The 14,714-nt window shown below is 52.7% G+C and overlaps 1 protein-coding gene across 1 annotated transcript in view; it reads left to right on the top strand.

Moving 5' to 3' along the window:
- prcc (proline rich mitotic checkpoint control factor) overlaps window positions 1-14,514 on the top strand; it is a 28,593-nt gene extending 14,079 nt beyond the window's left edge. The window contains exons 4-7 of the mRNA XM_085978760.1: window positions 1,113-1,202; window positions 5,882-6,025; window positions 12,216-12,281; window positions 14,371-14,514. Of these exons, the coding sequence (XP_085834886.1) occupies window positions 1,113-1,202; window positions 5,882-6,025; window positions 12,216-12,281; window positions 14,371-14,457 (387 nt within the window). The 3' untranslated portion in view covers window positions 14,458-14,514. The remainder of the gene's footprint in view (window positions 1-1,112; window positions 1,203-5,881; window positions 6,026-12,215; window positions 12,282-14,370) is intronic.
- Window positions 14,515-14,714: the final 200 nt, after the last annotated feature.

Raw genomic sequence — 14,714 nt, 5'->3', positions numbered from 1 at the left:
CAGTACTGCCCCTCCGACAGTGCGACGCTCCCTCAGTACCACCCCTCCGACAGTGCGGCGCTCCCTCAGTACTGCCCCTCCGACAGTGCGGCGCTCCCTCAGTACTGCCCCTCCGACAGTGCGGCACTCCCTCAGTACTGCCCCTCCGAGAGTGCGGTGCTCCCTCAGTACCACCCCTCCGACAGTGCGGCGCTCCCTCAGTACTGCCCCTCCGAGAGTGCGGTGCTCCCTCAGTACTGCCCCTCCGAGAGTGCGGTGCTCCCTCAGTACCACCCCTCCGACAGTGCGGCGCTCCCTCAGTACTGCCCCTCCGACAGTGCGGCGCTCCCTCAGTACCACCCCTCCGACAGTGCGGCGCTCCCTCAGTACTGCCCCTCCGACAGTGCGGCGTTCCCTCAGTACCGCCCCTCCGACAGTGCGGCGCTCCCTCAGTACCGCCCCTCCGACAGTGCGGCGCTCCCTCAGTACCGCCCCTCCGACAGTTCCAGTGCAGTGCTAAGGGAGCGTCGCACTATCAGATTGGATTATGTGCTCAAGTCTCTGGAGTGGGGCTCGAACCCACGACCTTCGGACCCGAAGGCAGAGTAATTTACTGCCCCCGTCGAAAGTTGAACTTGGAACATGGGTGAAAATGTAACCATTTAACTGAAAAATCGATTCTCGGGTGCGGAGGGATAACATCACGAAAGCTGTGAAGTAAATCGGACCCCGCTGTTTATTTTTCTCCCACGTTCACTACAATCTACTGAGATTTAAATATCGGGGCCGAATTTGCTGTGCCCTCTTTCCCCCTTGTCTGATTATCTGAGCCGCAGTCGGGGCTCAGCGATTCGACTCCGAGCCCCGGGGGCTAGGGAGGGGACCTCGGCCAGTGTGCCCGCTCCTGATCGCTGTCTAACATGGTGAGCACCGGGCTCAGCGAGGCTCCAACCCGCGCTCTTGGCCACAGTGCCTTCCAACACGGGAGGAAGGGTCCCTCCGCTGAGGCCGGGGTTGGGGAGTCGATGCCTGCAGTGAGAAAGCTGCCCTTCCTCCACCTGCGACGCCGATTATTGCCGCCGTTTCGCTGGTCACGCTGCGACTGTACTGACGACTCTTCTGTCCGTTTGCAGGACTACTACAGCAGCTACTACCAGGACCCAGACCCTGCCCTCGCGCCAGCTCCGGAAGAGGAATTGAACACCTTCATGAACGATGAAGCAGTAAGTGTTGTGAAAGGGAATGGGGTCGAGAGTTAAAAGGGGAAAGAGCAGGAGGGAGTGGGACTAATCGGACAGCTCTTTCTACGAGCCGGCACAGGCACGCTGGGCCGAGTGGGGAATTGCATTTAGACCAAAGCCACGATTGTGAGCCAAACTCGAGGGTCACTACTTCTTTCGTACGGTCGTAGCAAAGCAATTCAACGTCAATATCTAAGTCAGATATCCAGGCCAAAGCTTCTGGTGTAACAGCGTGGATATCTTGTAGGCTGCCTGTGAATTTCCTCCGAGGGCAGTGCTCAATGATGTGCTCCAGGATCTGATCGGGAGCTCCACAGTCGCACGATGGGGATGCTTTAATCTCCCATCTATGGAGAAGGTGGCAGCATCTACCATGGCCAGGTTCTGAGGCGGTTGATGGTTGTCCACTGTTTGCGAGGAAGGTTTGGCCCTTCAGGTTGTGCGGTGGGGTCCTCTATAAGGAATCCATTCCGTATGTCGCAGTTCTTCCAGGCATTTCGCCATCGGTCATCAAAGCTGAGGGGAGATCGCTGAAGGGCTTCAGTGACGGTCCAAAATGGCCTCCTAGATTTGAGAGGGGTTGGTGGTGGGTTGTTCGAGTCGGCTTGGATCGGCATGTCTTTGCTGGTGTGGCGGTTGTATTCTCTGGAGGCTGCATATTTGCGGCTCAGATGTGGCAGTGTGATGTTTGCAAGCACGGGCAGCCAAGATGTTGGTGTCGATAAAAGCGTACCGGTGATAATTCTCGTAGTAGAATTCAGCTGGACAGCAACGGATTTGACATGCGGACTCGCTAGCCATGCCAGAGAGCAGCATTCCGCTGTAGAGTACACCAGGGTGAGTGCTGCCATGCGGAGGGTTTGAGTGTCTGCTCCCCATGTGGATCTGGTGAGTTTCTAGATCAAGTTGACCCTACTCTTTAGTTTCTTCCCAAGGTTCTGGAGACGCTGTCTAAATGACAGGGTGCGATCAAGTGTGACTCCTAAATAGGAGGGTTTTTTGGCCTGGTTTACCTCTGCACCGCAAAAGGAGACTTTCAAAGCTTGGTTTGCTTGGCGGGTGTGGAGGTGGAATGTCGAGGTGACCATCTTTTGCGGGTTTGGCCGAAGTCGCCATTGGCAGCAGTAGGCCTCTGTCCTCTGTAAATCACTGGCCAGGGTCTCCTCGGTGACGGACAGATTCATGTTTTGCGTGGCCAAGGCAATGTCATCAGCATTAGTGAACTTGCGGGACTCTGTTTCGGGCTGGTCACTGGTGTAAACATCGAACAACATGGGTGCCAGGACAGAATCCTGTGGGAGTCTGTTGTTCAATGTCCTAGATCTACTCTTCTGGGTGCCAGAGTGTACAAGGGAATGTCGGTTGCTAAGCATGGAGTTGAGAAGATGGATCTGCAGGGTTAAATGGTGGAGAGCTTGAAAAGCAGTCCATGCTTCCATACTGTGTCATACGCCGCTGACCGGTCCACGAGTGCTACGGCGGTCTGGCGCTGGAAGCCTGCTTCGACGTGCGTTGTTAAAGCTACCACTTGGTCGCAGCAGTCACGGCTACTCCGGAAGCCCGCTTGCTCGTTGGGAATGGTTGGCTCGATGATAGGGGCTAGTCTGTGTAGTAGCCTCTCCAACACTTTATAACAAGTGCAAAGTAAGGAGATCGGGCGGTAGCTGGAGGCTTCACGATCATTCTTCCCCTGCTTCAGGAGGGCAATTATTTTAGTCTCCCTCCAAAGAATTTTACCGGTTGCCAGTGCCTTTGAGAAGGAGGAGGTCAACCATCTCTTCACTTTGTGGGTCCCAGTGCAATTAGGAATTCTGGATAAACACAGTCCGGACCAGCAGCTTTTCCAGGTTTGCTTGTCGACAGGGCTGCGTTTGGTTCGTCCGAGGCGAATGGATCAGACGTCGTTGACCATCTTGGTGCCGCCATCAAGTTTGTCGAAAGCTGCGGTTTCACTCAGCGTCGCAATCCTTTGTCCACCGGAGCCTTCGACGTTTGTAGCAAGTGGGATCGTCAATCTGATGGTGGTCCTGCGTTTATAGGCGGGCTTTGCCCCGCCACGTTGACGGAGCTTTCCTGCTGGAGTGAGTGAAGTTGGTCTTCTCCACAAGGCTCCTCCGCCTTTCACGTCTGGCCGAATTCACGGTCTCCAGCGTTAGCGGTGGCTGTGGCGGGGTTCTTGTTCAGCGAATACTCCTGGCAGAGAGCCTCGCTTTCTCCCGTCCAACAAGGAATACCCATCTTTCCAAACCCCCGAGCTATACTGCGTTTTGCGGCAGCTTTAATAATTGCTGTAAATCTGTTGACGGCGCCGGTGGTTGGTGGAATCATAGAAATCTAGAAGATAGGAGCAGGAGTCGGCCATTCGGCCCCTCGAGCCTGCTCCGCCATTCAATGAGATCATGGCTGATCATCCAAATTCAGCACCCTGTCCCTGCCTTCTCCCCATATCCCTTGATCCCTTTAGCCTTAAGGAATATATCCAACTCCTTCTTGAATATATTTAATGAATTGGCCTCAACTGCCTTCTGTGGTAGAGAATTCCACAGGTTCACCACTCTCTGGGTGAAGAAATTCCTCCTCATCTCTGTCCTAAATGGCTTACCCCTTATCCTTAGACTGTGACCCCTGGTTCTGGACTCCCCCGCCATCGGGAACATCCTTCCAGGTTTGGTTGTCGACAGGGCTGCGTTTAGTTCACCCGAGGCGAATGGATCAGATGTCGTTGACTATCTTTGTGCCGCCATCAAGTTTGTCGAAAGCTGTGGTTTCACCCAGCATCGCAATCCTTTGTCCACCAGAGCCTTCGACGTCTGTCCAGTCCTGTCAGAATTTTATAAGTTTCAATGAGATCCCCTCTCATTCTTCTAAACTCCAGCGAATACAAGCCCAATTGACCTAATCTCTCCTCATACGTCATTCCTGCCATCCCAGGTATCAGTCTGGTGAATCTTCGCTGCACTCCCTCCATGGCAAGAACATCCTTCCTCAGATAAGGCGACCAAAACTGCACACACTACTCAAGGTGTGTTCTCACCAAGGCCCTGTACAACTGCAGCAAGACATCCTTGTTCCTGTACTCAATCCATCTATCTGGTGCTGGTGCCCACTGACCTGTGGACGGTTTCCCGGTCCCTTTTTTTTGACGTTCCACCGTGGTTCCGGTGTTGATGTAATGACGGGAATTTTGACACCAAGGTTGATGATCGAGGGCCTGTGTTGACTGCTGGGGAAGTCGTCGAGAACGGTTCTGGAGGCGATGATTGGGTTTCCTTGGCTGTCTTTCGAGAGGGAACACAGGCCTGGGTTAGATTCTCTCTTTCACCTTGACGAACGAAACAAAAGGGTCACTGGCTGGAGCAATTCCGCTATTCCAGCTCTGACGCTTCCGTCTGACGTGTTCCGACGGCGCACTTCCATCAGAGGTAAGATTGTAGCGTTTAAAATAAATAAATAAATAAAAGTGCATCACCACCTTGTACAGGAAACTCTTTTTTATCCGGCACCAACGGGACCGGCGTGGTGCCGGTTTATCAAAAAGTCCGGATTACAGAGCAGTATAGTTAAAAGGTACGAGAGCCCCGTACACAGCAACAAATCCAGGCTTCCCTGTTGCTTAGCAACAGGTGCAGGAACTCCGACCACAAGATCCAAGCGTCCCTGTTGCTTAGCAACAGGTGCAGGAACTCCGACCACACGATCCAAGCGTCCCTGTTGCTTAGCAACAGGTGCAGGAACTCCGACCACAAGATCCAAGCGTCCCTGTTGCTTAGCAACAGGTGCAGGAACTCCGACCACAAGATCCAAGCGTCCCTGTTGCTTAGCAACAGGTGCAGGAACTCCAACCACAAGATCCAGGAACAGGCCACTAATATGAAGTAAAACTTACCTGAACCTACTCCTGAATTTTGCCGGTTAACCGAGATTTCCGGTTATTTAGGTGCCGGTAAATCGAGAGTTTCCTGTATCTCCTTTTAAACTTTAAGGTGCTGGTTTGAGGAGGCGTGGGAGCAGCCATTTTGTGTAGAATTGTGGGGTGGGGGGCCGGGGGTGAGTCCAGAACTAGGGGCCAGCAATGAGAGTCACTCATAAATCCAATCGGGAATTGAGGAGAAACTTCTTTACCCAGAGAGTGGTGAGAATGTGGAACTCGCTACCACAGGGAGTGGGTGAGGTGAATAATTAAGGGGAAGCTGGATAAACACATGAGGGAGAAAGGAATAGAAGGATATGGTGATGGGGTGAGATGAAGAGGGGCAGGAGGAGGCTGGTGTGGAGCAGAAACACCGGCACGGTCCAGTTGGGCCGAATGGCCTGTTTCTGTGCTGTAAACTCTGTAATTCCCCCGACGTGATTGGAGAAAGGGCAGAGGTTTGAGCCTATTGTTTTCCCCCCAATGTTCCCGCTAAGCTGCGCGCGCGAGGCCGCGCAGTCATCGGCAGGGTCCCGCCCTGGCCGCTCACCGGCTTTTATATCGTGAACACCACGGGTGCGCAGAAATTTAAAAGGGCGGCGCATTAAAAGAAACAGGCCGCGCAGAACGAAGCGCAGCTTACGGGGAGCATTGGCTCCTGGCGCGCCCCACCCCGTTCATCTGGAAGGAACGGGAAGTTTACCGTCTATATTTGAGGTGGTGGGATTTATTGCCGTGCTTCCCTTTTCAGTTCAAGAGACTTCAAGGGAAAAGAAATCGCGGCAAGGAGGAAGTGAGTTTCGTGGAGATCAAGGGAGACGATCAGCTGAGCGGATCGCAGCAGTGGCTGATGAAGTCCCTGACTGAGGAGAAGGACATGAAATCGTTCAGTAAGGTACAGTGAGCGCGGAGTCAACCTGATCCCCTACCGGGGAACTCATCCAACAACCTGCATCTATACAGCGCCTTTAATGCTTCACCGGAGTGTTATCTCCAAGTTTGCAGACGACACAAAGCTGGGTGGGCGTGTGTGCTGTGAGGAGGATGCCGAGAAACTCCAGTATGGGTTCGAGTACAGGAACAAGGATGCCTTGCTGCAGTTGTACAGGGCCTTGGTGAGACCGCACCTTGAGTATTGTGTGCAGTTTTGGTCACCTTACCTGAGAAAGGATGTTCTTGCCATGGAGGGAGTGCAGCGAAGATTCACCAGACTGATACCTGGGATGGCAGGAATGACGTATGAGGAGAGATTGGGTCGATTGGGCTTATACTCGCTGGAGTTTAGAAGAATGAGAAGGGATCTCATTGAAACTTATAAAATTCTAACAGGACTAGACAGACTAGATGCAGGAAGGATGTTCCCGATGGCGGGGGAGTCCAGAACCAGGGGTCACAGTCTAAGGATAAGGGGTAAGCCATTTAGGACAGAGATGAGGAGGAATTTCTTCACCCAGAGAGTGGTGAACCTGTGGAATTCTCTACCACAGAAGGCAGTTGAGGCCAATTTATTAAATATATTCAAGAAGGAGTTAGTTATATTTCTTAAGGCTAACGGGATCAAGGGATATGGGGAGAAGGCAGGGACAGGGTACTGAATTTGGATGATCAGCCATGACCTCATTGAATGGCGGAGCAGGCTCGAGGGGCCGAATGGCCTACTCCTGCTCCTATCTTCTATGTTTCTATATTATCAGATGAAATTTGACACCAAGCCTCACAAGGAGATATTAGGACAGGCGACCAAATGCTTGGTCAAAGAGGTCGGTTTTAAGGAGCGTCTTAAAGGAGGAGAGAGAGGCGGAGAGGTTTAGGGAGGGAATTCCAGAGCTCGGGGCCCAGGCGGCTGAAGGCACGGCCGCCAATGGTGGAGTGATGGAAATCGGGGGGATGCTCGAGGGCAGAATTGGAGGAACGCAGAGATCTCGGCCGGGGGGGGGGGGGGGGGGGGTTGGGTTGTAGGGCTGGAGGAGGTTACAGAGATAGAGACGGGGGCGAGGGCCATGGAGGCATTTCAAAATCGAGGTGTTGCCGGACCGGGAGCCAGTGTAAGTCAGCGAGCACAGGGGGTGATGGGTGAACGGGACTCGGGGCGAGTTAGGACACGAGGCGGCAGGTGATTTGGGTGGAAGCTGGTAGGCCGGCCAGGAGAGCGTTGGAATAGTCCAGTCTAGAGGGAACAAGTGTTGTAGCGTAGTGGTTATGTTACTGGATTAGCCTGAACTCGTAATCCAGAGAGCGCAAGTTAAAATCCCACCATGGCAGTTTGAGAATCTGATCAGTTTTTTTTTAAATGTGGAAATAAAAAGCTGGTATCTGTGAAATCCCAACTGGTTCACTAATGTCCCTTTTAGGGAAGGAAATCTACTGCCCTTCCCCGGTCTGGCCGAGATGTGACTCCAGTCCCACACCAAACGTGGTTGACCCTTAACTGCCCTCTGAAGTGGGCCCCTCAGTTGTATCGGACCGTTCAGGAAGACCCAACACCACTTTCTCGGGGGCAACTAGGGATGGGCAATACATGCCAGCGACGCCCACCTCCCCAGAGTGATTTTTTTTTTAAACTGAGAAAGTCCTCCCTGGTTCCGTTAACCAGCTGATCTTGGTCGGGAAGGCATTCGGGGTAGTGTAATCGGTCTCTGCACCCAAGGGTGGGGGGGGGTTTGATCCTTTCGGAAAGCGTGTGTAATCACTGGCCGAGGACACGATTGGTTTCAGCTGCGATTCCTCCGCGGTTGAATTAGCCCGTGCGCCATTCCGGCTTGTCCAGGAGGAACAGGCGCTCATAGAAACATAGAGGATAGGAGCAGGAGTCGGCCATTCAGCCCCTCGAGCCTGCTCCGCCATTTAATGCGATCATGGCTGATCATCCAAATTCAGTACCCAGTCCCTGCTTTCTCCCCATATCCCTTGATCCCTTTAACCTTAAGAAATATATCCAACTCTTTCTTGAATATATTTAATGAATTGACCTCCACTGCCTTCTGTGGCAGAGAATTCCACAGGTTCACCACTCTCTGGGTGAAGAAATTCCTCCTCATCTCTGTCCTAAATGGCTTACCCCTTATCCTTAGACTGTGACCCCTGGTTCTGGACTCCCCGGCCATCGGGAACATCCTTCCTGCATCTAGTCTGTCTCGTCCTGTCAGAATTTTATAAGTTTCAATGAGATCCCCTCTCATTCTTCTAAACTCCCAGTGAGTATAAGCCCAATCGACCCAATCTCTCCTCATACGTCATTCCTGCCATCCCAGGTATCAGTCTGGTGAATCTTCGCTGCACTCCCTCCATGGCAAGAACATCCTTCCTGAGATAAGGCGACCAAAACTGCACACAATACTCCAGGTGTGGTCTCACCAAGGCCCTGTACAACTGCAGCAAGACATCCTTGCTCCTGTACTCGAATCCTCTCGCTATGAAGGCCAACTTACCATTTGCCTTCTTAACCACCTGCATGCTTACCTTCAGCGACTGGTGCACAAGGACACCCAGGTCTAGTTGCACTTCCCCTTCTCCCAATCTATTGCCGTTCAGATAAACTGCCTTTCTGTTTTTGCCACCAAAGTGGATAACCTCGCATTTATCCACATTATACTGCATCTGCCATGCATCTGCCCAATCACCCAACCTGTCCAAATCATACTGCAGTTTCTCAGCATCCTCCTCACAGCACACACGCCCACCCAGCTTTGTGTCGTCTGCAAACTTGGAGATATTACATCTAGTTCCCTCGCCTAGATCATTAATATATATTGTGACTAGCTGCAAGGTGCTGGAGGGCTGTTGGAGCCCGGGGGCAGCGGGGACCGTTTGTACACGGGTCGTCACTGGTGACTGATCAGCCGATTTATAAAGCTATATTTCTTGCACTATTTGCGCGAGTCTCTGCCTTAGAATTGCTAGTCGGAAGATTGGCTGTCGAGTTTCACAATAGTGTTTGCAGGGTTCTGTCTGAACCCATTGAAATTAAAGCACAACGGTTACTTGGGTTTATACACAGAGGAATAGAATATAAAAACAAAGCGACCAGGCTGGAACTTTATAAATCACAGGTTGGGCCACAGCTGGAGTACTGTGGACAATTCTGGGCCCCACACTTCGGGAAAGATGTCGAGGCCTTAGAAAGGGGACAGAGGGGGTTTACCAGGATGTGACCAGGGACGAGGGGACTTCAGTTATGAGGAGAGGTTGGAGAAGTTCGGACTGTTCTGCTTGGAACAGAGACGGTTGAGAGGTGACCTCATGGAGGCTTTCAAGATGGTGAGGGGTTTCGATGGAGTGGAGAGAGAGAGAGGCCGGTCCCTCTGGCGAGTGGGTCAATAACCAGAGGGTGTAGATTCAAAATCATTGGCAAAAGATCGAGAGGGGCGAGGAGAAGTTGTTTCACTCGGAGAGCTGTGGGGACCTGGAACGCTCGACCTGGAAAGGAGGCGGAAGCTGATTCCAGCAATAATTTTCAGAGGGAGTTGGTACTGGAGGATGAGGAGCTCACGGGGTTACGGACAAAAAGCAGGGGGGGGTGTGGGACTGAGCTCGACCGCTCTTTCAGAGATCCAGCACGGGTACGCCAGGCCTCTGTGCTGGGAGTGTCTATGCAATCACTGACCAGGGTCATTTCAATCAAATCACAAGTGCCTGGCAATAATCCTGCCTGACTACACGCCAGAGTGGCTACATTGAAGCCTCCCAGTGGGGCGTAAAGTCTTTGAACAGGATGGAACAGCTGGGTGGAGGGGGCGGGGTGAATGCACAAGCACCTCCAGCGAGGGAGGGGGGGGGGGGGAAGGACATTCCAGCGAGGGGGAAATGGCTCTCCAGATCATTGCATTCCCACAGTAAAAGAATTCTCCAGATCCTAGAAAAAAAGACAGACTCGCATTTCTCCCGCGCCTTTCATGACCTCAGGACGTCCCAAAGCGCTTTAGAGCCAATGAAGTACTTTTTTGAAGTGTGGTCACTGTTGTAATGTAGGAAACGCGGCAGCCAATTTGCACACAGCAAGCTCGCACAAACAGCAATGTGATAATAACCAGATCATCTGTTTTTAGAAATATTGGTTGAGGGATAAATATTGCCCCCCCCTCCCCCCCCACCCCGGCTCTTCCTCCAATAGTGGCCGTGGGATCTTTTACGTCCACCCGAGAGAGCAGACGGGGCCTCGGTTTAACGTCTCATCCGAAAGATCTTTCTCCAAGCCTCTGTCAGATTCACCTCTCACTGATTTTACTGTCATAAGCATTTTGCCCTTCAGTATAAAAGAAATGAGCCGTGGATATCTGGGCCGAGTTCTCACAGAGGTACATTGCTCAAATATCCTCGGACGGGCCACGGGCGATTGGAACTGAAGACACTACAAGGGGGTTCTCCCTGATGCCTACCAGTTGATCAGTTTCCCCCTGACTGACTGGCCGGCCTTTGGGCCTTCTACCAGCTCCCAGGCCTTTGCCCGAGCAGCTGCTTGCTCGGATTGGGAGAGCTGTCGGGCATCGTTTGCCCCTCTGCCTTGGGCACCCTCTCTGTCGGAGGGGGACGAAAAGCGCGGCGCGTTGATGTCACAGAGGCTGAAGCGCAAACCATTTCGACTGTAACTGGTACACCTCCCACAGTGTAGTTCAGTGTGGAGTGGGGTGGTTGAGCGAGGGGTCAGTAGACCGGGATGGAGTGGGGTCTATTTATGTTACCTCTTCTCCTTGCCCCGCTCGTCTCCTCTCTTCCCCTGCCCCCACCCCCTGACACCTGTAAGTAACACGATAGCAAAATACTGCGGATGCTGGAAATCCGTAATAACAGAAAATGCTGAAAAACTCAGCAGGCCAGGCAACATCCGTGGGGAGAAATAGAGTCAACGTTTCGGGTCGAAACCCTTCGTCAGAACTGAGAGTAAAGGCAGGAAATGAAACAAAAGGCAGTTTGGGGGCTGGGAAATGGGGGAGGGGATGAAAGAAGAGACATTAAGAGATATTCAAGGTGAGACGAGATGGTAATAGGACAGGTAAAGAAACAAACAATGGCTCTAGATGAAGTGTGAAATGCGCTGGCAGAGTGAGAGACAGCTGCCATGTGGGAGAGAGGAAAAAAAGGAAAAAGGTACAAACCAAAAGTGTGGATAAAAAATATAAAAATGAAATAGGGGCCGAGGTTATGATCTGAAATTGTTGAACTCGATATTGAGTCCGGAAGGCTGTAAAGTGCCTAATCGGAAGATGAGGTGCTGTTCCTCGAGCTTACGCTGAGCTTCCGTGGAACAATGCAAGAGGCCGCAGACGGTGAGGTCCGAGTGGGAATGGAATGGTGAATTGAAATGACAGGCGACCGGAAGCTCGGGGTCACCCTTACGGACTGAACGGAGGTGTTCCGCAAAGCGGTCACCCAATCTGCGTTTGGTCTCCCCGATGTAGAGGAGACCACATCGTGAGCAGCGAATACAGTATACTAGATTGCAAGTACAAGTAAATCGCTGTTTCACCTGGAAGGGGTGGTTGGGGCCCTGGACAATGGGAAGGGGGGAGGTATAAGGGCAGGTGTTGCATCTCCTGCGCTTGCACGGGAAGGTGCCGGGCGAAGGGGAAGGGGTGCTGGGGGTGATAGAGGAGTGGACCAGGGTGTCTCGGAGGGAGCGGTCCCTACGGAATGCTGAAAGAGGTGAGGGGAAGATGCGTTTGGTGGTGGGATCACGTTGGAAATGGCGGAGGATGATCCGTTGAACGTGGAGGCTGGTGGGGTGAAAGGTGAGGACAAGGGGAACCCTATCGTGGTTCCGGGAGGGAGGGGCCGGGGTGAGGGCTGAAGTGCGGGAGATAGAACGGACACGGTCGAGGGCCGTGTCAACCACGGTAGAGGGGAATCCTCGGTTGAGGAAAAAGGAAGACACGTCGGACGCACTGGTGTGGAAGGTGGCATCGTCGGAGCAGATGCGGCGGAGACTTAAGTAAGACATTGGGGATATTTAATTGTGGATTCCGGCAGCTTTTACTGAGATGGGTACTGCCTCAGAGTGCGTGTCCGATTTACCTGGTTCTAATGGTGGTCCCGGATTGATTGATTGCGGTGATTTTAATTCTATGTTTTTTGCTCTTGTGTTTCTATAGAAACGAGGCGAGCAGCCCACAAGCCAACAGCGGCGCAAGCACCAGATCACCTACCTGATCCACCAGGTGAGTGGCACCCAGTGCATCACGGGGGCATAGGAGCACGCCACAAAGCCCAGCGCTCCACAACAAAGTAACTTTAGTGTACAAAGCCTGTGATAGAGGTGGTAAATTCCCAACCTGTGGACTGGAGCTCTCTACATTACCTCAGTCTGGGGATTGGAGCTCTCTACATTACCTCAATCTATCCTTCCGAATTGTCAAATACAGGAAACTTTTTTTTATCCGGCACCGACTGGACCAGCGTGGTGCCAGTTTATCAAAAAGTCCGGATTACAGAGAGGTATAGCAAAAGGTACGAGAGCTCCGTACACAACAACAAATCCAGGCTTCCCTGTTGCTTAGCAGCAGGTGCAGGAACCCCGGCCACAAGATCCAGGCGTCCCTGTTGCTTAGCAACAGGTGCAGGAACCTCGGCCACAAGATCCAGGCGTCCCTGTTGCTTAGCAACAGGTGCAGGAACCCCGGTTACACACCCACAGATCCAGGAACGGCCACTGATCTGAAGTAAAACTTACCTGAACCTACTCCTGAGTTTTGCCGGTTAACAGATTTCCGGTTATTTAGGTGCTGGTAAATTGAGAGTTTCCTGTACCCAGCCCTGGTCACCTTGCGACCGCGTCTCTGTAATGGCGATTAGATCATACCCATTTGTATCTATTTGTGCCGTCAACTCATTTATCTTGTTACGAATGCTGCGTGCATTCAGATAGAGCTTTTTAACTTTGTCTTTTAACCATTCCTTCTTGTTTTGGCCCCATTTTCTGTTGCATTCTTATTTTTAAACATTCTGTCCGTTCCTGTCGCACTCTAGTTATTATTTCCCCCCATCTCTATCCTGCTCTATTGTTTTCTCATTGACTTTTTAAATTCCCGCCCCACGAATCGAAACCCATTTCTCCCACACCAGTCTTTAAGCCACTCGTTCATTTCTCTGATCTTATGCAAATTCGCTCGGGTAGTAATCCAGAGATTATTACCTTTGTGGTTCTGCTTTTTAATTTAGCCCCTAGCTGCTCATACTCCCTCAGCAGAACCTCTTTCCTTGTCCTACCTATGTCATTGGTACCAACGTGGACCACAACAACTGGATCTTCCCCCTCCCACTCCAAGTTCCTCTCCAGCCCAGAGGAGATGCCCTTAACCCTGGCACCGGGCAGGCAACACAGCCTTCGGGACTCACGTTCTGGGCTGCAGAGAACAGTATCTATCCCCCTAACTATACTGTCCCCTATCGCTACAACATTTCTTTTTACCTTCCCCCCCCCCCCCCCCCCCCCCCCCCACTTGAATGACTCCCTGTACCACGGTGCTGAGGTCAGATTGCTCATCCTCCCTGCAGTCTCTGCCCTCGTCCACACAGGGAGCAAGAATCTCGTACCTGTTGGACAATGCCAAGGACCGAGGCTCCTCCATCACTACCTCCTGGATCCCAATACCTGCCTCGCTTATAGTCACACACCCTCCTGTCCCTGACCATGGGTCAAATTGGAAGTAATTACTCTAGTGGGTGTGACTGCCTCCTGGAACTTGGTGTCCAGGTAACGCTCCCCTTCCCTAATGTGACATGTAACATATATCCTATGTAATTATCAGGCACTTCCTGTAATCCAGTTTCGTGCATTCACTGCTCAGTGTGGCCGCCTCTACATTGGGGAGACCAAACACGGCATTGGTGACCAGTTTACCCAATTTCTCTGTCTGTCTGGGAGTTGACCCTAAGCCACTCTACTTCCCATTCCCACTCTCGTCTCTCTCTGTCTTGACACCCTACGCTGCTCCAACCAAGCCCAACACGAGCGCATTATCTCGCCTCTCCTGGGCAGCCTCCGACCTCTGGTCTCGACGCGGCCCTTAACCTCAGACCTACCCTCCATTCCCTTTTCAGCAGAGTGTGGGGAGGAGTGGGGGGTCGTTTGATAGTTCGGGTGTGAATCCTTTGCCGTGCCTCTTGTCTTTTCTGAGGAGCCCTCAGCTCTCCGTGTGTGGCTGAGGGTTCCAGTTTGCTCTGGTCTCTCTCATCTGTACCAACCCTCCCCAGGAGTATAACGCTTTGCTATCCTTCTTATTCCTCCCCCAACCCCCCCCCCCCCAGGCCAAAGAGCGGGAGCTGGAGCTGAAGAACGCCTGGTCCGACAACCGCCTGACCAAACGGCAAACCCAAGCCAAGTACGGCTTCTGAGAGACAGAGACAATGGGCCGCCGCCTGTGGTGGTGGAAGACTTGGGGGGGAGCCCACGGCGGGTGGGTGGGGAGGGAGGGAGGGAGGAGGAGCGTGCCAGCCTGAGGTTTTGATTCAGCTCCCTTGCGCTTTGGGAGTCGGGCTGTCGGAACGGAGACTCCAGCCCGGCAGCGACGCCAACAAGATGGCCGATCTCGACCCTCAACTCCCTCCCTAAGCGTCTTCGATGGCGCCCAGGGCTGCCCGGCAACCATCTC

Source organism: Somniosus microcephalus, unplaced genomic scaffold, assembly GCF_052327205.1.
Source record: "Somniosus microcephalus isolate GS21.2 unplaced genomic scaffold, FLI_Smic_1.0 unresolved_chr7, whole genome shotgun sequence".
Lineage (NCBI taxonomy): Eukaryota > Metazoa > Chordata > Chondrichthyes > Squaliformes > Somniosidae > Somniosus > Somniosus microcephalus.
The sequence above is the reverse complement of the archived record's forward strand: the minus strand, read 5'-3'. Positions and strand labels throughout refer to the sequence as shown.